Source organism: Diadema antillarum, unplaced genomic scaffold (assembly GCF_040938485.1).
Source record: "Diadema antillarum isolate AM-2024a unplaced genomic scaffold, OU_Dant_1.0 seq00001007_RagTag, whole genome shotgun sequence".
Classification (NCBI taxonomy): Eukaryota; Metazoa; Echinodermata; class Echinoidea; order Diadematoida; family Diadematidae; genus Diadema; species Diadema antillarum.
Window position 1 is genome coordinate 762,591 of NW_027271844.1, and position 10,300 is coordinate 772,890.

The 10,300-nt window shown below is 40.7% G+C and overlaps 2 protein-coding genes across 2 annotated transcripts; both read left to right on the forward strand.

Moving 5' to 3' along the window:
* Nucleotides 1–208: 208 nt before the first annotated feature.
* LOC139742602 (carbohydrate sulfotransferase 11-like) lies at nt 209–3,392 on the forward strand. The gene is made up of 3 exons (XM_071653129.1): nt 209–251; nt 721–866; nt 2,337–3,392. The coding sequence occupies exons 1-3, from the start codon at nt 247–249 to the stop codon at nt 3,350–3,352; spliced, it is 1,167 nt and encodes a 388-aa protein (XP_071509230.1). The 5' UTR covers nt 209–246; the 3' UTR covers nt 3,353–3,392.
* Nucleotides 3,393–6,870: 3,478 nt separating this feature from the next.
* Nucleotides 6,871–10,043, forward strand: LOC139742603 (carbohydrate sulfotransferase 11-like). Its single transcript, XM_071653130.1, has 2 exons — nt 6,871–7,495; nt 8,683–10,043. The coding sequence occupies exons 1-2, from the start codon at nt 7,381–7,383 to the stop codon at nt 9,603–9,605; spliced, it is 1,038 nt and encodes a 345-aa protein (XP_071509231.1). The 5' UTR covers nt 6,871–7,380; the 3' UTR covers nt 9,606–10,043.
* The last annotated feature ends 257 nt before the right edge of the window (nt 10,044–10,300 follow it).

Here is a 10,300-nt window from a genome sequence, read left to right on the forward strand (position 1 = left end):
GTTTAGTTCAAAGTTGTGCATCATGCTGGACTGCACAAGAAGTCTTTAACACGCGGACACTGCTTCGAGGTTAAGTGGGGATACAGAATATGACAACAACGCTACCGCTTCGTTGTAACGTGTACACGGATGTCGTATCCATGATGGTGATGATACGGTATGATGTCACGCTGAACTAAGGCATCTAAACTGGATCAGCGCAGATACCACTGGATAAGCGCAGATACCACTGGATAGGCCTACATCATGCAGTAAGTCGGACCGATTTCCATAAATTAAAACATAAGGACTTGAAAAATGTAAATGCTGGATGATCTATTAATGTGCAGTGTGTGTGTGTGTGTGTGTGTGTGTGTGTGTGTATGTGTGTGTGTGTGTGTGTGTGTGTGTGTGTACGCTATACAACCTTCTCCACCAAAACCCGATTCCAGAGCTAAATGGGGTTACACGTATATTGAATGTTAAAAGGTATCAGGAAGTAGATGCAGTTACGCTTTCAACAGAGTTTCTAAAATATGGTAAGCCTGAATAACTGAATATAAAATGTTGATGATGATAAAATAGCATTCATAAAGCGCCATTTTTCTGTAGAAACATTCAAAGGCGCTAAGAAAAGAAGACACAACCGAAATCAAAAGCAAGCATATACGTAGAAAGTGTTATAGAAAAACAGATTATCTCTCACAAAATTGAATTGTATGATTATATACTCCACTGTAGGCGGGCCAGGCATCCAAGTGAACCCTCCAAACTGGTCCTTCTGGGGAAGGGACTCCAGCGATGGTGCGTGCTCTGTGTGATAGCCGTGGTCATGATGGTAGCCTGGGAGGTGGGCTTTCTCTTCGCATCAATGACGCGGGACCAAGGTGAGTCTCCCTTTCAGACTCTTCAGGATTTTTTTCAGATTCAATGACATTTATTTCTAACAAATACAGTGGCAAATCCAGGCGGGGCGCACCGGGCGTGCCCCTTTATTTTTGGTTGAAACAAAAGAAATAAAACGAAAAAGAAATAATTTTAATTTACTTTGATTTAACTTTAATTTTGTAAAGGTGCCCCACCCCCACCCCTTTACGGAATTCCTGGATCCGCCCCTGCAGATATGAATATATAACAAGTACAAGTAGCATGCGGTCAATTTTAAAAAAGCTAGGGGTGCATCTCTAGAAGTGCAAAAACTTGTGACGAGTGTCATTACATTCCACAATTTGCAGTATCATGTAGCAAATATAATTTATACAAAACCGAGGTAAGGATAAGGACAAAAACAGGGATGATATAGTTTTGGTTAAGATTAGGTTCAGGTTTCTAAATTTTTTGTGAGATAACGAGAAACCTATCATTAAATATGAAAGAGGAAACAACATATTCTTAGAGGAATTCAAAGCTCATTTGATGAAAATCGGTCTTGATATGGCTGAGGTATCCAAAAGAAAGCAACCCTAGTAAAAGGTGGACACCAGCTTATCAGGATTCCTTTGTTTAGCTTTGTTTATGGATACCTGAGCCATTTCAACATCAATTTTCATTATATAAAGTTTGAATTCCGCAAAAAGGTAAAAACTGAATATCCATCTCAACCAAAATCATAGTATCCCTTTAAGGAAACCAAAACCCAGATATGAATGTGGATTGAGTGAGAGCAGGATGATCAGTAGAACACATCTGTGAACGTTTGAGGAAAGTCGATTGATTCAAACGTTATAAATAATAGTTTTGGTGCTGTTATCGCTAAAGTCGACGACATCATGCATGGAAAACAATGTGAACAAAATTTAAATAGAAAGACATTTCCAACATATTTTCATTTTTCAGGCATAATGAAAGAACACTTGGATCACCTCTTTTAAGAAGCAAGGGGAATTATATTCTCTACACACACACATACACATATATATCAATGTATATATATATATATATATATGCCAGTAAAAAGTCAATATAATGTATACTTTACATAAAAATGAAATTTTGTGAGAAGTTGAAATGAAACAAAGAATGGGGGTTTGCGCAAGCCCGTCAAACCAAGGTGTCACTTGTTAAGCGAAGGAATAGATATAAGAGAATTCCCGACGACATTGAGGTAAGGAAAAAAGACAAGACACTTGTTATCATTCTTGTTCTATTAACTCATTACAAGTTAAACAACGAGCAAAATAAACCCATTTTCAGTGACTTTGGGACTAGGATAGGAATTCTCGACATTAACCTGTGTAATTAGAGTACAGTGTCCAATGTCGGACATCTATATCATACCTGATATTCCCACTACATTGTACAGCCAAGCCGGAGTAATGATAAGAATGTATGAGAATTGTGATATTTTTCCTCCCCAGACACGGTCAGCCATCATCCACGTGAATTCTTCGAGTTTGGCGTCGAAGAACCAGATGTTGTGAAGGAAGAAAATGTTGTGAATGTTGGCGACTCTGGACACGTGATTCATGACGTAAAGGCGGGAACTTCCCATGTTGTAACACAGGGCAAGGATCGCTTGGCTGAAACTGAGCGTATACAATCGGCGCGGCGGCGACTTCTCGAGAGCGAGTGCCGCAGACTGCAGCTGAAATCTAACGTGTCAAACTTTTCCATCCGACACATCCTCGTCAATGAGAAATACCGGTTGGCCTACTGCTTCGTCCCCAAAGTGGGCTGCAGCAACTGGAAGCGAATCCTCATGGTGCTCGACGGCCAGCGAGACACCGTCGAAGGTCTGACGTCAGACGAGGTTCACATCAACGGCGACTTCAGGTTCCTGTCGTCGTACCCGCCTCGAGATCGCGAACAGATTCTCCGCGATTACTTCAAGTTCGTCTTCGTGAGGCATCCATTCGAGAGGCTGGTCTCCGTCTTCAAGAACAAGCTGGCCGACGTGACGAGCTACCGACGAAAGACAGCCTTCCATCGCTTCGGCAGGGAGATGATCAAAAGCTGGCGACCCGACCCCAGCGACGCCGCCTTGGCAACGGGCGAGAACGTCACCTGGCCGGAGTTCGTCAAATACCTGACGCACACGGTCCGGCGTCACAAGATGGAGAACGATTACTACACCAGCGATCACTGGCGGGAAATGTTCAAGGTCTGCTCACCCTGCGGACTGAACTTCGACTTCGTCGGAAATCTGGAGACCGTGGTCGACGACGCGCAGTACTTGTTTGAGAAGTGGAACGTGCGGGATAAAGTTTACTATCTCGGGGCAGAAACGAGCAGGCCCACGAATAGCTCGCAGGAATACGAGGCGTATTTCTCGCAGCTCTCCGCTGAAGACTTAGGAAGGTTATGGAGCGTTTACCAGAATGACTTCACGCTCTTCGGATACGAACGTCCGTCATTCGTGCCTTCGGATGTTTAGATTGTTGTGTGAACCATTAAATATAAGGTACCTAAATGTGTCTACGGCTGACTTAGCATAGTTTAAGAAGGGATCTTAGTAAGAGTAATGTTTTCGCTGTCAAACCGGATATACACTTTATGTGTATGACATGAATATGATTGGTGAGAAATTTACTCTTCAAATTACAAACACTTCCGCATTTGAGCATTCATTCATTCATGCATTGTCATTCAGTTTATTCTTTCCACTTTCAACAGAAACATATAAATATTTCACAGAAATTGAATACATAAATTGCATTACAAATGCATAATAAAAGATAACTTTACAGAATATTGTAAGCGTACGGAAATGCTGGAAATTGGGAGGGATGCTACAAAGCATGGTTATGTAATTGACATAACAATAACAGTAACAACAACAAAATACATATTATTAGTATAAGCATCATTACCCGAATCACTAGGATTTTTTTTTAAACTCACAAACTCAGTTGGATGGACTAGCAAGCATACCAAGTCAGATGACTTTTATGTATTATCATAGTCACTTTCACTGAAGGTTATCTTTATTCTCCTTCCACGGTTCGTCATGGTGCACCTTTGTCATTTGACTAGTATTTATAGTTACATTTGATAAAGTATTTTGAATATGTCAATATGACACGTCATAATGATAATTTCATATTGTGCGCTGTGGACTATTCATACGCAAAATGAAAGATAGGAAAGTTGCAATGTCACAATGTTACATCTTTGAAAAGCATTATGGAGTAGGCATTCCAAAACATGCATTCAAAATGGGCAGCCGCCTTTGAGGGGGCTATGCAGTATATAAAGTGCTTATAATTCTGTGTGCTCTCCGAGTAAAATACAGTAGTATTTGCTGAAAATAAGGGTAAAACCATGTTTGTCGAAACCTGTACATGGCGATTGTATCTGTTTTTGCAAAACTGATGGCCATCTCAAAATGTCTAGATGTACTCACAGTCGATGTAGCGTCCCTAAACTGTGCTGGAGTATAAAGTAAATGTAGTGTAATTATGTTTATAGTGTCCTAGTGTGTTGTAGTGTAGAGTTGACTCCCTGTTCATTTCTTGAAATTATACACTGGTTACTTATCTAGGCCTAGTATTTACAGCTTCCAAACTCTACCGGATTTCTACCGTCGAAGGTAGCGCTATTTCTATATTCATGGTAATCGGTCATCGGTATTCAAACAACAACGAGAATAAATATTGTTCTCGGCGTGTTACTGCAGCTTAATAAGCTGTAAATCACTTTGTATATCTGGCCATCATTGGAAATATGTGCAAGTAACCAGTAAGTTTCGATCTGAAATCGCAAAGTATTTGATTACTTTTTTGTTTTGTTGATAGCAAGAGCTTCGATCACGTGACAAATAAAAGCACTTGGAAGACTGATGCAGGATGATACTTGTTATTCCGAAGATGTGTCAGCCCAGAAATGTATTTAAAAAAGCAGTAACGAACATCATTTCATTTGCGGACTAACGAACCTTCGGAATAACGATCCTCACTTCATTTTCGGATTAACGAACCTTATTTCATTCTTGGATTAACAAATCTTGGGAATAACGATCCTCACTTCATTTTCGGATTAACGAACCTTATTTCATTCTTGGATTAACAAATCTTGGGAATAACGAACGTTATACTTCATTTTCGGATTAACGAACTTTATTTCATTTATGGACTGACGAACCTTCGAAATATAGAACAATACTTTATTTTCGTATTAACAAACGTATATTTCATTTTTGCACCGACGAACCTCCAGACTAACAAACCATCGGAATAACGATCTGTTTCTCTGACGCATCCCGCAGGGAGAGCATCAAATTCCAATTTAATCCCACTATGACGATTAGATAATACGCAATGCGTATATTCACAGATGGCATACTGTTGATCATTTTCAGCCATCGTTTTGCATTGCGCAAGCATTGCTTCTATTCGTCTATGTCAGAGGTGCAGTCAAGGAACAGTGTTTTATTGCATCTTTATGATTTTATCCACCTATAAGTTTTCACGCGTGTTATACTCGCCTGATGCCGTAGGGTGCAAGTTCATTAGAAGTGAATTATGGTTCAGGTGGAAAACGTCGAATACTGTAAAAGTGGATATTTTCGCGCGATTAAAGTATATAGCGTTTGGTAGCAAACAAGACATAGGCAGAGAGCTGAAAAGGTCCATTTTAATGAAAATAAATGTAAAATGTGTTTAACGTAAAACAAAATATCTTCCCAGCAGTTTTACCGAAACTCATTTGATAGCTCTCTCTCTCTCCTGTGTGTGTGTGTGTGTGTGTGTGTGTGTGTGTGTTTTGTCTGTATGCTTGTATGTATGTATGTATGCGAAGATTAATTTTTGGGTATAAGTTAAATAAGTGGAAGATATGCTTATACCCCAAAGCAATATCACCTCATCTGATCTGCACGAGTGGTTACGAAACGCTTCGAATGTTAAACTATTGTAAAACGTTCCTATATCGTGAAGAGTTTAAATGCAAAAAAAAAAACCACAAACAAACAGATAAACTCCATTTCTAAAGTTTGTTTTAAGGTAATCACCAATTACATAAATATTAGTGTGTGTATGTGTGTGTGTGTGTGTGTGTGCGTGTGTCGGTATCTGTGTATACAATGATATACTGCACTCGTTACATAACAAGATATATTTTTGAAGATATTGTTAAAACTATCACATATATTTCATCTATTTTCCTTGTTTGTCACTAACCAGCTTCAATCTCAAATATCCTATGCTGACAAAACGGAAGCATCTTTTTTTCCCTTTTGCATTTAAACTCATCATATCGTATTCGCTCCGGGGATTTTACTCTATACTTACTCATGTCAACCTGAGCTTAGAAAAGCATTTAACCTTTCACGCGGGAATTATTCCCTTCACGATGATTGAGTCATCTCATTCAATTCGAATCTTCTCTTTCCGCAGCGAAAGGGGAAAAAAACTCTGCCCACTGCTCCCTAGACAATGAAGGGGGGAGTGTTGAGAGCGACGACGTTTTTACGTAAGCTTACATGTAAACAGGAAACACGAGAAACCTTCCTATTTTTCAACTCGGATTCAGGGCTTCGGAAGTGTAATAGGTGTGTCTGGGAATAAAAGACAGATGGGCGTTTCCCTTGAAGTGATTCTGGAGAGAGTGAGAAATGGGCATTTGTTTCATGCACACGAGTTTATGATCGTAAACCATCCAATTCCATCCTCGAGACTAAATCACCCTAATTATATAGATACAGCAAATTCAAATCGTGAAGTTCTTGATGCAAATTCTGTAGAGCCTTCAGCTTGGTCCAACACAAGAGGCTATTGTGTTATGGTCTCATGTGTGGTCAAGCATCAATAAGCACGTCCAGCCCGTGGTAGTGGTATGCGCCCTGGACATTGCTGGACATGCTTGACACGTCGTTATCTTTGGACTATTCATCCATTCACCGTCTCCCAAGCTTGTCTGTACAGTCGATTCTCATGCAAAGACGGCGGCGTCACTTTCCAACATGACTCGTCCCGACTTCACGGAAGTTCGCGTGCGTTACATGGAACATTGTTACGGTTTTGTCGGACAAGCAAGTTGATGATTGACGTGCACATCATTTCATTCCGTTCAAAGTCTACAGCACCGGAGTGGACAATGCCGTAAATGAAATGTCCAAACTGTTCTCCTTTCACACTAGTAAGCTTCTTTTACGACGTACGTGAACCGGCTTAACTTTGCTCGCTTATTTAATGCATGAAAAGCTGAACACACACACACACAAAAATACCTAGGTATGTATGTGTGCAGTACCAGGAATGGGGCATTGTGACTATAGAGGTGGAAGATGTTTTGAGAGCTGCATTTGTGGGTACTAAAAAGTCTGCATCATAGACCAACGACACGTTGTCATCTTGGGACGATGAGCTTGCTTCATCCAGCTCGCGAAGAAGACTTATGACTGGCCGTTGACCCGTTACAAACACGCCAGCGCAGCGGCGCTGGACCCGAAGGACATCGGACACGATGGTGTTTACGACAAACTATCTCCGTGTAGTAGCCGCCGCGACTGCCACGGCGGCTGCCTTGATTGTAGCTTGTGAAGTGGGTTTCCTCGTGATGTCGGCAAAACACAAATCACGTAAGTCAATTTCCAAGTTTAATGTACATGCATGTATTTTTACTTCCAACAATTCTTCGTAAGGGATCCACTCTAAATGTTATCACACATCCTCAGAGTGCAAAATTGATGCACACTATTATGCTAAAGTTGGCCCTGATTTTAATAAGGATCGAGTAAACTCAATCAATATGGACTGGTAGAGAGGTCAACAAATATCCAGAAAACAAGAAAAAACAACGCGACCCTAATAAGATCGCTTTACTTTGGGTATCTCAGCCATTTTAAAACCGATTTTCACCAAGTAAACTTTAAATTCATCTTAGAATTATATGCTCTTTCATATTTCATAAGAGGTCTCTCAAAATCTTTAAAAAAAGAAATTATCATCAGAATCGTTGGAAACGTGAAGCCCCATCTCATCCGAAACTGTGTCATCTCTTTAACGTTCAATATTCATCGTGATGAATATGAACACAACTGTATTATATATACGTTTCTCATTTATTCCAACAATGCAACAATGCTCAAAGTGGCGGTATCCTTGAATTAATGTGAAGACATAGATTACGAATGCGAGGTTAACATGAAAAAAAAAATAATGGTTAGTTGAATGGATGCTGGTTCATAAAAGATTAGATGGTCAAAAAAGTCAACATAATGACAGTGGCAAACACGATTATCAACATCATCACATGTGTTGCCACATTGATACCACCACCTTTATAATAATGAATATAGTTCTCACTTATTTCACCACTACTATACTTCTACCATATAACGGTCTGCTATTACTACTACTTTTACTACTACCACTACTACTTTACTACTACAGTGTATTGTAATTATTAGTACTTCTACTCAGGGACCGCGGAATCGGGCACCCCCCCTCCCCCACACACACACACTTTTGGAGAAGAAAATGAATAAAAAAAGAACAAAGAACGGAAGAAAATTCAAAGACTTATGAACTACTGCATTGATAGTGCATGAGGGGATCTTATACGGCCTGAAGCGTTTTCAATCTCACTATTTACAGTTAGCCTCTCTCAGAGACATTAGTAGGATTACTAGTATATCGCGCTCCATTGATTGCTAGATGTCCGTGACACGTCTGTATGCTTGAAGTTGTACGCACAGCTGACATCATTGTTTTTCTCTTCCTCTCTTTGTTGTTCTTCTTCTCTCTTTTTTTTATAATCACAAAGGCGAGATTAGGGATTTGTACCTGAACCCCGCCAAGCAGGCTATCCGTGCTCCTCGCATAGTTCCAGACCCCGATGACGAGATCAGGCATACTCAGTCCAAGCGCCAGGCCACTTTGGACAAGGAATGCCGGCGCATCGGGTACCCGACCGAGGTTCCGGAGTACACCGCCAAACACATCTTCGTCATCGAAAAGTACAGATTGGTCTATTGCTTCATACCTAAAGTCGGCTGTAGCAACTGGAAGAGAATATTGATGGTTCTCGACGAACAGGTCGATGCAGTCGATGGGCTGACGTCAGACGAAGTCCATATCAAATCCCATTTTAAATTTCTCTCGTCATACCCTCCTGATGAGCAGGAGAAAATTCTGCGTACCTATCAGAAGTTCGTGTTCGTGCGCCACCCATTCGAGCGCCTTGTGTCCGTCTTCAGGAACAAATTCGAGGACCTCGAATATTACCGCCACAATCGGTTCTTCCACCCGTTTGCGCGGGAAATCATCAAGGAGTGGAGACCTCGCGCGACGAACGAGGCGCGGACAACAGGTGAAAACGTCACGTGGGAGGAATTCGTGAAGTATTTAACACACACGGTCAAGCGTGCCCCCTTCGAAGCGCGCAGAAGTATACACTTCAGCGATCACTGGCGGGAAATGGTGAGCATCGCATCTCCATGCGAGGTCGACTACAATTTCATTGGCAAACTCGAACACGTGTCCACGGAATCGAAGTACCTGCTCCGAAAATGGGGAGTAGAGGACCGGGTGAGCTACCCGGGGTCTGAAACAAGCAGACCGACCAATAGCTCCTCTATGTACGAGTCCTATTTCAGAAGGCTCCCTAGAAAAGACTTGCTCAAGTTATGGAGCATTTATAGAAAAGATTTTTACTTTTTTGGCTACAAGAAACCTCCATATATTTGAGCCGAATTGTAGCTTCCTAGAAGCCCGCTCTCTCTATATCTTGTTGTTTCCAGACTGTCCATTTACATCGCTTTGTGTAAGATCCTTACAGTTGACAGCGCAGCTCACACATGTCACAAGTTTTCAGGCTATTATAGAACAGTGGATGAAAGAAACAAAAAAAAGTCATTATATTTTCAGTTTGTTGTTATAATGCAATATTATTTTCGTCGTTAACAGTTCGATATTTCCTTGGAAATAATAATTATCAGTATACTAGTACACTGTAGTTAGCAGGCATACAAATACATGTATCAGTAAAATTATCAGCATCTATATGTACTCCTCTGTATTTAAAGAGGAAAGAACTTCTGAAGATAACAACTAAACAAAAAGACATTCCTATGAATTCGCAATGTTCCGGGAATTGTCCTTGTCATTTGGGAATAGAAGCAATATACAGTGCATTTATATTAAAAATTTTTGCTTCGAGCGGCAGACCTTTTGCCCATCACCAATCAAACAAGAATGGCTGAAGCCCGAGACTACCGCTATCGTCATTCTTTCCTACGTCAGCATTAAGCAAGTTTGTAGTTCCACTTTGCGCATGAGCAGAAAAAGGTCGTCATTTTGTACCAGTAGTCATCACGGTTTTTGTGCCAGTTTTTGTACCAGTTTTGTACCAGTAGTCATTCACTGAGCTAAGCATCTGTGAT

Bases quoted from the DNA above. Each gene is read 5' to 3' on its own strand.
- LOC139742602 (XM_071653129.1), top strand. The intron at 867-2,336 runs GTGAGTCTCCCT...TTTCCTCCCCAG, and splicing joins ATCAATGACGCGGGACCAAG to ACACGGTCAGCCATCATCCA.
- LOC139742603 (XM_071653130.1), top strand. From the start codon at position 7,381: ATGGTGTTTACGACAAACTATCTCCGTGTAGTAGCCGCCGCGACTGCC. The intron at 7,496-8,682 runs GTAAGTCAATTT...ATAATCACAAAG, and splicing joins GTCGGCAAAACACAAATCAC to GCGAGATTAGGGATTTGTAC.